At 51.3% G+C, this 14,159-nt stretch overlaps 1 gene segment (V, D, J or C); it reads left to right on the forward strand.

Annotated features, from left to right (window-relative positions):
- LOC127031863 (Ig gamma-3 chain C region-like) overlaps positions 1–14,159 on the forward strand; it is a 214,995-nt gene that overhangs the window by 92,135 nt on the left and 108,701 nt on the right. Inside the window, 1 exon segment of the C gene segment in view lies at positions 442–563. Coding sequence covers positions 442–563 — 122 coding nt within the window.

Genomic DNA, 14,159 nt, shown 5'->3' on the forward strand with positions numbered 1-14,159 from the left:
GGTGCTGTGCTTCAGGGAGCGGGGGGCTCAGCAGGGACCACCGTGCTGCAGGGAGCGGGGGGGTTAATGGGGGCGCTGTGATGCAGCAAGAGGGGGGCTCAGTAGGGGGCGCTGTGCTCCAGGGAACCGGGGGCTCAGTAGGGGGTGCGGTGCTGCAACAAGAGGGGGGTTCAGTAGGGGGCGCTGTGCTGCAGAGAGCCAGAGGCTCAGCAGGGGGTGCTGTGCTCCAAGGAGTCGGGGGCTCAGCAGGGGGCGCTGTGCTGCAGGGAGCCAGGGGCTCAGCAGGGGGCGCTGTGCTGCACGGAGCGGGGTGCTCAGCAGGGGGCGCTGTGCTGCAGGGAGCGGGGAGGGTTCAGCAGGGGGCGCCGTGCAGCAGGGAGCCAGGGGGGAGGCGACTCAGGAGGGGTCTGTACAGCAACTAACCCATCACCCTTCTCCCAGAGCCAATCCCCACTGAACCCCAAGCCCCTGAGGTGCACGTCCTCCACTCCTCCTGCACCACCAAGCCAGGTGCCATCCAGCTGCTCTGCTTCATCTCCGGCTTCTACCCTGAGCCTTTGAAGGTGCAATGGCTGGTTAACGGCGAGCCCGGGTTACTTCATGGGGACACCGCCCCTGCCAAGAAGGATTCCGACGGCCGCACCTTCAGCACCCGCAGCAATGCCAGCATCTCCCAGGACGTATGGCTGGAGGGCAAGACGTACACCTGCCAGGTGTCCCACCCGGGCACTGGGAGCAAAAAGCAGGCCCACGCCCGCAAGTGCGAAGGTGACGCTGAGCAGGGACAGGCTGTCTGGAGAGGCGAGGGGGACACAGGCAGGGATGGAGGGGGGAGGGGAACATGTGAGACTGGGATGGGCTTTGTAGAGGACAGGGAGTGAGGGGAGTCTGGGATGGGCTTGGCAGGGGAGACCAGGCCTAGCAGCTGACTTGGACTCTCCTGTCCCCAGAAGAAACAACATCTCCCAGCAACATCCAGGTCTTCCTGGTGCCCCCATCTCCTGCCGCTCTGTACGTGGCCCAGAGCCCCATGCTCACCTGCCTGGTGGTCAACCTGCCTAGCGACTCCGGCCTCCAGGTGGTCTGGTCCAGGGAGAAGCCAGGGTCCATTATCCCTGATCCCCTGACCCTCAATGAGCAGTTCAACAACACCTTCACCGCCTCCAGCTCCATGCCCATCTTCACCCGCGACTGGGAGGCCGGCGAGACCTTCACCTGCAAAGTGGAGCACTCGGACCTGATCTCGCCACTCATCAAATCGATCTCCAAGAAGCCAGGTAAGAGGAAAGGAGGGTTTCTAAGGGGACAGACTCAGTCCCAGTCCCCAGCAGGGAGGGATGCTCCTTATGGGGAAGCCCCAACCCCCAACAACCTGGGATCCTGGCCCCTGAGTCCTTTTGCATCCCCAAATCCCCACCCTCAAATTGTGCTCCAGAGATACCAGCTCCCAGTCCCCAGCCCCTCCATCCTGGAAGAGAGAGGGGATCTTCCTTCCCCCCCCCCCACACACACACATACACACACACACCATCCTTCTCCCCATCTGCCCCAGATGAGTAATGTGCATGGCTCATCTGTGTCCTCCATCTCCACTCACTGAAGGCAAGCACTCTGCCCCGGGCGTCTACCTCCTGCACCCCCACAGTGAAGAGCTGAGCAGCAAAGGAGACTCTGTCAGCGTCACCTGCCTGGTGCGGGGCTTCTTCCCCGAGGACATCTCGGTGCAGTGGATGAAGAACCATGATGGTGAAAAGGAGACCGACTACATCACCACCCCGCCCATGAAGGATGGAGCCAGCGACTCGAACTTCTTCCTTTACAGCAAGCTGAAAGTCAGCAAGGCCAGCTGGAACAGCGGGGACACCTACACCTGCATGGTCAGCCACCAAGCCCTCTCCATGAAGTTCACCCAACGCAGCATCAGCAAAATCTCTGGTAAATGAAGAAGGCTCCTCCCAGCCCCACTGCTAGCACTGTCCAGTACAGCTTCCTGTAAATAATCTCTGTGCCCTGCGTGACAACAAGTGAATAAATGGAACTAGTCTGAGCTCACACCCAGGTCTCCTTCTTGTGGTGTGACTGGGTGAAATCTGCGGGTCGCCCAAGGTGGATGAGGTCCCAGGTTGCAGGCTGGGAGAAACTGAGATGCTATAAGACTGGGGATGCCAATTTCCAGATCCTCTATGGGTGGATACATATATACCATGGGGGATGGGGAGATACATGGGTTGATGCCATGAAAGGAAATATGAGTAGTTGCCACGGAAGGAAGGATGGGTAGATATGTGGGTCCATGCCACAGAAGGAAACATGGATAGATATGTGGGCCTATGCCGTGGAAGAAAGGACGGGTAGATATATGGGTCCATGCCGTGTAAGGAAGTATGGCTAGATATGTGGGTCCATGCTGTGTAAGGAAGGATGAACACATGCACGAGTACATACACACCATAGAAACAGTGATGAAGAGGGGGGTATATGCACAGTTACAGACATACTGCAGAGGAACAGACACATTCAAGCCAATCTCAATTGGAAGGCCAGGTGTTCAGAGAGATGATTAAATGGAACATACTTCAGATGGCAGGACAAATACACTGAGATATCACAAGGAGGAAGAGAGAAATAGGGTGATCATTATTTGGATTAAATTAACCCCTATACACCCAACTGAGACCAGGACCCTGTTGGGATGGGCACAGCACAGACAGCAGGAGACAGTCCTTCTCACAGCCTAGAGAGAGAAAGAGGAGGAGGAGAACAGAGGTACCAAGAGGGGGAGAGTCCTGCCCAAAATTACCGAGCATGTCAATGACAGAGCTAGAAACAGAAGCCAGGTGTCCTGCGTGTCCCACCCAGTGTGCCTGCTACAAGATTGCACTGTACACAGCGACTAATGGTTGGATGGTTCAAAAAGGGTGGATGCCAATAGATAAATAGATGTCAAGGGATAGAAAAAATCCCTGGGGATCTGCAGAAGGGTGGATGGATAGATAGAGGGGTGTGTTGGGGGGTATAGATGGATGGATGGCGAATGTTGGATGGGCACACTTTCTGCAGGAGTGATGGATGAATAAATGGATGGACTGTGATAGATGGATGGGTGGAGATGGGGATGAATGGATGTATAAATGGTAGTGGATTGGTAGTCACATATGGCACTGGATTGGTACCGATGGGGATGGGCAGGTGCCTGGATGAAGGGGTTGTTACACATAGTGAGTGAATGAGAGATGAGGATGAAAGGATGGGTAAATATAATGGCTGACTACGCATGTTTGGGAAAGGATGGATGGCAATGGATGGATGAGAGTCAATGAGTACCGATGGTGATAGAGGGATGGAGTGGATGAATACTGAAAAGGATAGATAGATAGATAGATAGATAGATAGATAGATAGATAGATAGATAGATAGATAGATAGATAGATAAGTGGATGGGCTTGCCTGGGTGAACGGTGAGGGATGAGGATGGACGGATGGAATGATGGACAGCACATTGGATGGATGGTTAGGAACAAAAATGGATGAGTGGGTACAGATCCGTTGGGATGGTGGAAGATACAGATATAGGGTTAGATGGATGTTTATGGATGAGGAAGGATGGATGGAAGGTACAGATCAGGAGGGATGGATGGAAGATATAGGGATGGAAGGATATTTATGGATGAGGAAGGACAGATGGATGGTACAGATCAGGAGGGATGGATGGAAGATATAGGAATGGAAGGATATTTATGGATGAGGAAGGATGGATGGATGGTACAGACCAGGAGGGATGGATGGAAGATATAGGGATATATGGAAGTTTATGGATCAGGATGGATGGATGGATGGATGGCTAAGCAATCTCTAGGATCCCACTGAGACAAGGTCCTCTAGGCTAGAACCTGTGCATGCCCAGAGGGGCGCTGTGTCAGGGTCAACATTTACCCCACATCCCATCCCACCCCAGAGAGGAGCAGGGAGAATTTTGAGACAGAATCAGTGGAGGGAGGGCAACTCAAATTCCCTAACCCCTACATACACCTCCCCAGCTAGCTAAGAAACTAAGGGGTCTCTCTCCACCCCATCCCTCCGTGGTAGCTGGGAAGGGGGTCATAGAGCAACACACAGCAAAAACCCCACACCAGGGATCAGCTTCTGACACCCAGTGCTCGCAAAGCAGCAGCACTAGTAGGGCTGTTATCTGGAGCAGACACTAAGCAGGGACTCACCTAAAGTCTCACTAGGGCTGGTGACATGGGGGTAGGACAGAGGAGGCAGACTCATCTATGGCCCCGCACGTGAACCCCATCTCCTACCTAGCCCCAATAGGGCACCCACATGAACTCGTGTGTGTGTGTCAGCCTCAGGGCTGGATGGGCGAGCGCAGGGCTTGACCACACCAGTGCCAAGCCCAGCGCTCGGCACGTGGTGCCAAAGGGTGGGTAGCAGCAGCGGCAGTGTTAGGGCTGTAAAAGCAGCAGAGAGTCCTGTGGCACCTTACAGACTAACAGACATATTGTAGCGTGAGCTTTCCTGGGTGAATACTCACTTCGCTGGATGCTGTTATCCTGGGGCAGCGCAGGGGCACACACAGTAAGGGAGTGGGGGGGTTGCTGAGAAAGAGAGAGGGAGAGAGAGATCTTGTACAGATGGACACACCTGTAACATGGCATGACCCAGGGACCCTCCCACCTGAGCTGTCGTGTTTGTACACACAGAGAGACACACAACACAGAGAGACACAGACATGCACCCAGAGGCAGCGACGCAGCCTGTTCTCCCTCCACTCTAAGATGCAGCTGTCTCTGGGACAGGTGTTACAGGAATCTCTCACTCTGTGCTGAGTTGTGTCCTCTCTGGGGTGGAACATGGCGTCTGGTTATTCACGGACCCCTTCCCCGGCACTGAGCTATGTTTTACTCTGGGGTGGGGTATGCGGGAGTCAGTTTATATGGGGATACCTCTCCCACGTCTACGAAGCAGCTACCAACTCCAGCCAAATCCTCTGAGCCCCCTTTACCTGGCTAGTGAGACCTGCATCACCCAGAAGCCATGCACACCTGCAGTGGGCTCAGTATGGGGTGATCTCCCCTCACAGTCAGAGCTGACCTCAATGCCCCCACTGCTATGCTAGGGGGTGCTGTGATACAGGGGGCACCATCTTTCCTCTGAGAGATAAACATGAGCCTCTCCATCATTAAATTACTCATGACTCTGTTCATCAAAGCAACAGTGATCAGCACACCCCATGCCAGCTACAGCTTGGCATTTAGGCAAAGGGTCCCTATCTAAACAGCCCCTGTGTGCCACCCCAAAGGGGGCACATCTCAGTGCTGGCTGAGAGACCACCTCTATAAACAGCCACCAGATGCCACCGTCCCAGTGCCACCCAAGGGAGCCCCAAATAAACAGCCCCAGAGGTTGCTGTGTTCCATCAGAAGTGACTCCGGAGTGTTTAGGTACATTGGGACCAGTGTCATAGAGGTACACGTGTGAAATCCAGCCATCCTGGTCTTTAGCGGGCTCCTCTGTTGTGGTCGCATCCTGGCACCTCACACACACCTATGAATTTACCCTCTAAGGGATCCTGAGCCATCTCTTGTGGGAATGGAGGGAGAGAGAGTGTGTGCAAAGGGAGAGAGCAAGTGAAGATGTGTGTAATGGATGGTTTGATGAATGGAGGGTTGTGTCTAGAGATAGATGGGTGGAGGGGTGTGTAGGGATGGATGGATGATATCTAGAGATGGATAGATGGAGGGGTGTGTGGTCATGGATGGACAGATGGATGGAGGGATGGTTGTATCTAGAAATGGATGGGTAGAGGTGTGTGTGGTCATGGATGGATGGTTGTATCTAGAAATGGATGTGTGGAGGGGTGTGCGGTCATGGATGGATTGGTGGAGGGGTGTGTGAGGATGGATGGCTGGGTGTGTCTGGAGCGGGAATGAGGGAGGGATGGAAGGATTGGTAGAGAAGGGGATAGGCAGGTTGGTGCTGGACGCACAGTACGAGCTCTCTCTGTCACAGTGGCTGAGTCCGAGCTGATGTCTCTTTCTCTCTCCTCAACAGAGGTGATTGTGTCAGGTGAGTTTTGCAGTGAGGATGAGGATGAGGAGCTGGATGGACTCTGGTCAAGCATCTCGGTCTTCATCACCCTCTTCCTCTTGAGCGTGTGCTACAGCGCAACCGTGACCCTGTTCAAGGTGAGAGAGAGAACGAAGGTAGGAACGAAGGAATTAATGCCCTTAGCACAGTGGAGGGCAGCGTAGAGGGGAAAGAAAGAAGAGAGGAATGAAGGAGAAAGGAGAATGGGTGAATAAGACAGAGACTGAATGAATGAGACACAGACAGAAAAGCAGGAAGGAATGACACAGACAGACAGAGCAGCTCCCCCCAGCACTGACCCCTCTCACCCTTCCTCTATCTGCCCCACTGCAGGTGAAGTGGTTTTTCTCCACCCTGGTGCAGCTGAAGAAGGCGAATGGCCCCGAGTACAAGAACGTGATCCAGCGCGTGGTGTAGAAGCTGCTGCCCCCTTCTGCCCAGAGACAAGGGTACGGGGCTCCTGGCTCCATTGGCGACACCACTCTGAGTCCCACAGCTGCCCCCCACCAGCGCTGTGCCCCTGGGAGACCCTTAGGGGGGGAGACAGGACCTCACCCCACATGGCCTAATCAGCCCTCAGCCACTAGGGATGCTGCCCTACTCGGAGCTTGGCTGAGACCGGACAACTCGTATCCTGCAGGGAACCAGCGCCCCTAGCGAGGAAACAACCCTTCTCCCACTTCCCACCCTCCTGAGCCCAACAGTCCCTGCTCTAGGGCTGGATCAGAGCCAGCGCTTCTAGAGGGGAAAGGCCTCACTTCCCTTCCCTACCCCCTGTGCCAGCCAGCCCCCCGCCCTGGGGCAGGACCATAGCCAGAGTTGTGTCTCTCATGCTGTATGTTGCATATTTAGCTCTTCATTGGGATTTTTGTGGATGGTGTGTGTGTGTGTGACTTTTGTTGTGTGCACTGAGTGACAATAAATAAATAAATACATAAATAAATATACAAATCAGGCTCCATCTCATTCATAACCTCCATCCTGGACTTTCAGGGACCCCTGACGCCCTCCAGAGGGGTATGTCGTGTCTGTAAGGGCGCCTCTAGGCATGGAGAATAAAATGACAGGTGCCCGCTGAACTGGCCCCAATGGGAGATAGGGGTCTAGCTACAAACCCAGAGAACTGGGGCCTCGTCCCTCAGCCTAGACAGGCTGAGACGGAGGAGCAGGAAGGGGAGATCTCTGGGGCAGAGAAAGCCACTGATCAGATAGGGAGGCATGTATGAGAAAGAAAGAAAGAAAGAAAGAAAGAAAGAAAGAAAGAAAGAAAGAAAGAAAGAAAGAAAGAAAGAAAGAAAGAATGTGTACGTATCAGGATGGACGGATGCGTAGACAAATACCTGGGGACTGAGACATACAGCGTCTAGCATTCTCCTTGGTTAAATCTCCCAAAACCCATCCTGAAATGCAGCTACCAATTTTGAACTCATTTTATTTTGGATCAAACTTAAAATTCCTGTGTAAGTTGCAAGTTAAAGAAAGGAGCCAATGAGACTCTTCGCCATTGACAGATTCCAGGTTGACCAGAACTTGGGACACAGATGCGTGTGCACGAGCGCGCACAAGGAAATCCAGTCCTTGCCATGGGACGGGGGTGGAGGATGGAGGGGAATGGGGCTGAGTTCAAGCTCCAGCATGGGCTGCCCTTGGGGACGTCCGGGGAAGGACTCTGCCCTCCCTGCTCTGGGCTCGGCAGAGCTCAGACCCTTCAGTGGCCATTGTCGCGCCCTCTGAGTTGCTGTGGAACTTGGTCCCTCCAGGTGTCCAGAGAGAGGGCAGGAGCCTGGGAGGGCTGACGATGCAGGGAGGGAATGAAGAGGATGAAGCAATGCTGTACACCTCCTAGGAGCCCAGAGCCGGGCACTCACTGCACCTGTGGGACACAGAGAGCAGAGGGGTTCAGTCGGTGCCATTGGACCCGGTGTTGGGCTCACAGGCAGCATCCTATGCTGGGAGAGCAAGGCCAGAGGGGTCCTTTGGGACCATCTAGCCTGTCCTGCTGCGCAGCCCTGGCCATGGACCTGGCCCAGTCATGCCTGCGTCCTGCCAGGTTCTCTGCATTGAGCTGGAGCTCAACTTCCAGACAGAGACACCGGCCTTGTCAAACAGCCTCAGGGAACTGCCACTGCCCAGCAGGTGCCGCACACCAACTCCCTGGGGAGACACGGCTGTCTAAGCCGATTCTGCTTCTGGTTCCAGGTCCCGGCACCATGTCCCAGCCACAGAACCGGCTTCACAGGCTCCTATGGCTCTTTGTGCATCTGGGCCCCACTACAGATCCTTAGTGATCATGGCTGAGTGGTTAGTGATTGACGCTCATTGGTCCTTGAACATTTCTTCAGGCTTCTTAATTAGTGATCATTCCTTTTTGGTCATTGATTATTAATTGCTGATTATGGATAAGTGATTATGATCAGTTAATAATTACTAGCAGATTATTGATGGTTGATGCTTGATCCTTGATTAACATTAATTACTGATCTGTGAGAGTTGATTATTGATAATTAATTGCAGATTAAGGGCTACTCAGCATTAATTACAGATCACTAGGTACTGACCAGAAATAGCCAATCCCTGATTATTGATTTCTCAGTGATTAATGATTGAAATTGATAATAGACTCTTGATTCTCATTTATTGATCACTGCTGAGTTAATGTTGATGGGAACTCGCTCATTAGTGATGATGGGTGGTTGATTATTAATAAATAATCATTCCTGATTACCTCTGATTGATCGTTGGGCAGTGTCAGGAATCTGGCTGGCAGCAGCACCAATCCCAGGCAACCTGACACGCACACCTGGCCTGTAGCTGGCTGCCTCATCAGCTCCACCCTGATTGCTGGTCGGTAGACCAGCTAATAAGCCAAGGAGAAGTTAAGAAGTTGCCCAAAGCATTTCCCCAGGACTGTGATAGCCAGGTCTGCCCAGAGATTCAGGGGGCCTGGAGTCCCCCGCCGCTGAATTGCTGCTGAAGACCCAGCACTTCTGCAGTGGGTCCCAGGGCAGAAGGACTCCCCGCCACTGTAGACCTGGAGCAGAAGAAGCTCTGGGAACTCGGGCCCCACAAGAGTTTTCCAGGGCCCCCGGAGTGAGTGAAGGACCTCTCATGCGGGCCAAGGGCAAATTGCCCCACTTACCCCCCCTCTGAGCGGCCCTGGTGATAGCAGCTGTGTGGATTGTTCCAGCCCTGCTCCTGCCTTGTTCTCATCTGGCTCCAGCCCTGCTTCTGTCCTGGCCCCAGGCTTTCCTCCCTCCAGGTAACCTCGTCCTAAACCTGGGCTCTAATTCCTGACTTTGATTTGAGCCTCTGACAACCATAAAATCACACAGATGTAGGACAGGGAGAGACCTTGAGAGGTCACCTAGTCCCGTCTCCTGCCGTGGGGCAGGACTGAGTAATAACTCGTCCATCCCTGATAGGTATTTCTCTAACCTGTTCCTAAAAACCTCCAACAATGCAGGCTCCACAACCTCCCTGGACAATTTGTTCCGCAATTTACCCAGCCTGATAGTTAGGAAGTTTTTTCCAGTGTCCAGACTAAACTGCCCTGGCTGCAGTCTAAGCCCATTGCTTCTTGTCCTGTCCTCACAGGATAACGAGTGCAATTTTCACCCTCCTTTTTGTCACAACCTTTTATGTATTTCAGAAATGTTACCATGTCATTCCCCCGCCCCGGCCACCCCAGTCTTCTCTGTTCCACACTAAACAACCCCAGTTCTTTCAATCTCCCCTCACAGCTCATGTTTTCTAGCCCTTAAATGATTTTAGTTGCTCTCCTATGGCCTATCTCCAACTTTTCCACATCTTTCCTGAAATGTGTTGCCCACTACTGGACACAAGACTCCAGCAGAAGCCGTATCAGCGCGGAGCACAGCAGAAGAATTACTGCTTGTGTCTTGCTCACAACACTCCTGCTAATACAGCCCAGAATTTGGTTTTTCCCCAACAACATTACATTATTGACTCATATTTAGCTTGTGATGCAGTCTGACCCCAGATCCCTTTCAGCAGTCAGTTCCCGTTCTGCATGTGGGCTACTGGCTCTTCATTCCCAAGTGGTTACCTTGCATTTGTCCTCACTGAATTTCATCACTGACTGTGGGTGACTGAGTAGTTCCCGAGGATGGCTGATGGCTGGTGGCTGCATGCCGATGGGGTGGGATAGATTACTGAGCACTGGTTATTGCTAGAAGCAGTGAAGCATGACCATGAAGGTAGCGGTTGCTGTTACCTTAAGCAGTGTGACGCCGGCGCTGTACAACAGGCTGAGCAGGAAGAGAGCAATGAAGGCAACAGGTGTCCAGAGACCATCAGATTCCTCCTCTCCTCCTTCAGCATCGATGCCTTGGTCCTCCACTGGGCAGTGAGGAGCTGGGGGTGAGATAAACAGTTAGAGAGGCCTCTTTGTTAAGTCAAGGAGCTGAGTGGGCACAGCAGGGAGCTCCGATCTCTGCTCTTGGCAGGAGCTCCTGTGCAGGGCCAGAGACAGAGGGCTCCCTGCCAGGGGACACTGGGTGGGCTGCAGGTGGAGACCCCCTGTCACAGGCTGCAATTCTCAGTGCAGCCTCAGGGATTTCAGCCTCCAACTTCCATTACATTTCACACCCTTTGGCTCCTTTGCAAACTCCAGCCAGGAGAGGCGTCAGCTGTCTGGATGTGACAGCTGAAATCTTTATTCACCCACCAGTGCGCTATAAGGCCTGGGCCATAGAGTTCGGTGGTAGATAATTGATGTTACCTTCTTAGCTCTGAAACCTTGACTGGTGCTTTTGTAGATCTTAAGGCAAGAAGGGACCATGACAGCAACGAGCCTGACCTCCTCTATATCACAGGCCAGGGACTCTAACCCAGCTACCCCTCTATGGAGCCCAATGACTTGTCTTTGTTGGGAGCATATTTTCCAGAATGGACCCCAGGCTGGATGTTCAAATCTCGAGATGGAGACTCCACCACTTCCACTGGAAGTTAGTTCCAGTGGTTCCCTTCCAGATTTCTTGCCTATGACGGGGTGCGCATACTCGCACTAGCCAGGAAAGGGTTAATCCCACCCTATGGGTGGAGGAAGTCCTGCCCCTCGGAACATGCTAAGCACACTCCAAATGCTATGCTGGTGTAAAGAAGAGCAGCCCAGCTCAGTCTGCACAGACTGCCAAGGAGGAAGGACGCTTGGTCGAGGCTCCAGCCCCGGAGCCATTACAGCCCTTGCCCGCAGAAGGCTGAGATCTCAAGACACAGACCAGAGACCTGTTGCCTACAGCTGACCAGCTAGAGACAGAGTTTCAGGGAATTACCAGTTCCGAGGAGCCTGGAGATACCGACATGATATGGACTGCAGATTCAGGAAGCCTGGCCGGAAATGTCCCAGGGAGGTGGAGGGAGTGGTATCTCCCACCCGTGTAAGGTCAGCATGTTGCAGTGTTGCGATGAGGGGAGAAAAACAGTAACAGAATATACAGAAATGGCAGAGGTGCTTAATGACGTCTGTGTTTCGATTTTCACCAACAAGGTGGGTGGCGATTGGACATCTAACATAGTGAATGCCAGTGAAAATGAGGTAGGATCAGAGGTTAAAACAGGGAAAGAATAAGGTAAAAATTACTTAGATAAATTAGTTGGCTTCAAGTCATCAGAGCCTGATGAAATGCGTCCTAGAATACTCAAGGAGCTGTCTGAGGATATCTGAGCCACTAGCGATTATCTTTGAAAAGTCAGGGAGGATAGGAGAGATTCCAGAAGACCAGAAAAGGGCAAATAGAGTGCCCATATATAAAAATGAAAATAAGGACAACCCAGGGAATTACAGACCAATCAGCTTAACTTCTGTACCCAGAAAGATAATGGAGCAAATAATTAAGCAATCAATTTGCAAACATATAGAAAAAAATAAGATGATAAGTAACAACATGGATTTATGAAGAACAAATCATGTCAAACCAACCAGCTCGCTCTCTTTAACAGAGTACCAAGGCTTGTGGATAGGGAGGAAGTGGTAGATGCGGTATATCTTGACTTTAGTAAGGCTTTTGATACTGTCTTGCATGACCTTCTCATAAACAAACTAGGGAAATGCAACCTAGATAGAGCTACTATAAGGTGGGTGCATAACTGGTTGGAAAACCATTCCCAGAGAGTAGTTATCAGTGGTTTACAGTCATGCTGGAAGGGTATAATGAGTGGGGTCCCACAGGGATCAGTTCTGGGTTTGGTTCTGTTCAAGATCTTCATCCATAATTTAGATAAGAGCATACAGAGTACACTTTTATAAAGTTTACAGATGATACCAAGCTGGGAGGGGTTGCAAGTGCTTTGGAGGATCGCATTAAAATTCAAATTGATCTGGACAAACTGGAGAAATGGTCTGAAGGAAATAGGATGAAATTCAATAAGAAAAAATGCTAAATACTCCATTTAGGAAGGAACAATCAGTTGCACGCATACAAAATGGGCAATGACTGTCTAGGAAGGAGCACTGCAGAAAGGGATCTGGGGGTCATAGTGGATCACAAGTTAAGCATGAGTCAGCAGTGTAACACTGTTGCAAAAAAAGTGAACATCATTCTGGGACATATTATCAGGGCAGTTGTAAACAAGACAAGAGAAGTCATTCTTCCGAACTACTCCACACTGATTAGGCCTCAACTGGAATCTTGTGTCCAGTTCTGGGCACCACATTGTGGACAAATTGGAGAAAGTCAGAGAAGAGCAACAAAAATGATTAAAGGTCTAGAAAACATGACCTGTGAGGGAAGATTAAAAACTGGGTTTGTTTAGTCTGGAAAAGAGAAGGCTGAGAGGGGATATAATAACCGTTTTCAAGAACATAAAAGGCTGTTACAAGGAGAACGGAGAAAAATTGTTCTCCTTAACCTCTGAGGATAGGACAAGAAGCAATGGGCTTCAATTGCAGAAAGGGAGGTGTGAGCTGGACATTAGAAAAGGCTTCCTGCCAGGGTGGTTAAGCACTGAAATAAGTTGACTAGGGAGGTTGTGGAATCTCCATCACTGGGGGGGTTTAAGAGCACATTAGACAAACATTTCTCAGGGATGGTCTAGATAATATTTAGTCCTGCCATGAGTACGGAGACTGAACTAGATGAGCTCTCGAGGTCCCTTCCAGACCTTTGAGTCTATGATTCTATGACTCCCCACTGACCCACTGGTGGACCACTCCACCACTGCTAGGGCCATGGGTCAGGACCCGGTGGAGTTGGGTGGGCCCCTGTCCCCCTACCCTGGTGTCATAAACAGATGGTTAAGGCTTAATGTCTCTTTTACCTGTAAAGGGTTAAGAAACTCAGTAAACCTGGCTGACACCTGACCAGAGGACCAAGAGGGGGACAAGATACTTTCAAATCTTGATGGAGGGAAGTCTTTGTTTGTGCTTTTTGTTTGGTTCGTTGTTCGCTCTCGGGACTGAGAGGAACGGGACATCATTCCAGGCTCTCCAATCTTTCTGAATCAGTCTCTCATGTTTCAAAATTGTAAGTAATAGCCAGGCAAGCCGGATTAGTCTTATGTTTGTTTTCTTAACTTGTAAATGTGTCTTTTTGCTGGAAGGATTTTTACCTCTGTTTGCTGTAACTTTGAATCTAAGGCTAGGAGGGAGGGGAGTCCCTCTAGTCTATATGAATCTGAGTACCCTGTAAAGCATTTTCTATCCTGATTTTACAGAAATAATTTTTACCTTTTCTCTCTTTAATTAAAAGCTTTCTTTTTAAGAACCTGATTGATTTTTCCTTGTTTTAAGGCTGGTGGCAGCGTAGCAGATTTAAGCTAGTAATTAAGCTTAAAAGTGTTCAGGCAGGTCTCCACTTTTTGTACCATAAAGTTCAAAGTGGGGGAAAAAACCTTGACACCTGGCCATCACCCCCTCTAGTGATGGCCCCTGGGTTTGGCCATTACACTACACTCCCCTACATTTGAGGGCCTCTCTATTCACTTTGGCTGCTAGGCCACGCTCCCCTGCACTCAAGGGCTGCTGTATTCATTCTAACCCCTAGGAAACAAAATCCTGCACTTGAGGGTTGATATATTGACCCTGGGCACTAGGCCTGTCATGAACA

This window comes from Gopherus flavomarginatus, chromosome 11, assembly GCF_025201925.1.
Source record: "Gopherus flavomarginatus isolate rGopFla2 chromosome 11, rGopFla2.mat.asm, whole genome shotgun sequence".
NCBI lineage: Eukaryota > Metazoa > Chordata > Testudines > Testudinidae > Gopherus > Gopherus flavomarginatus.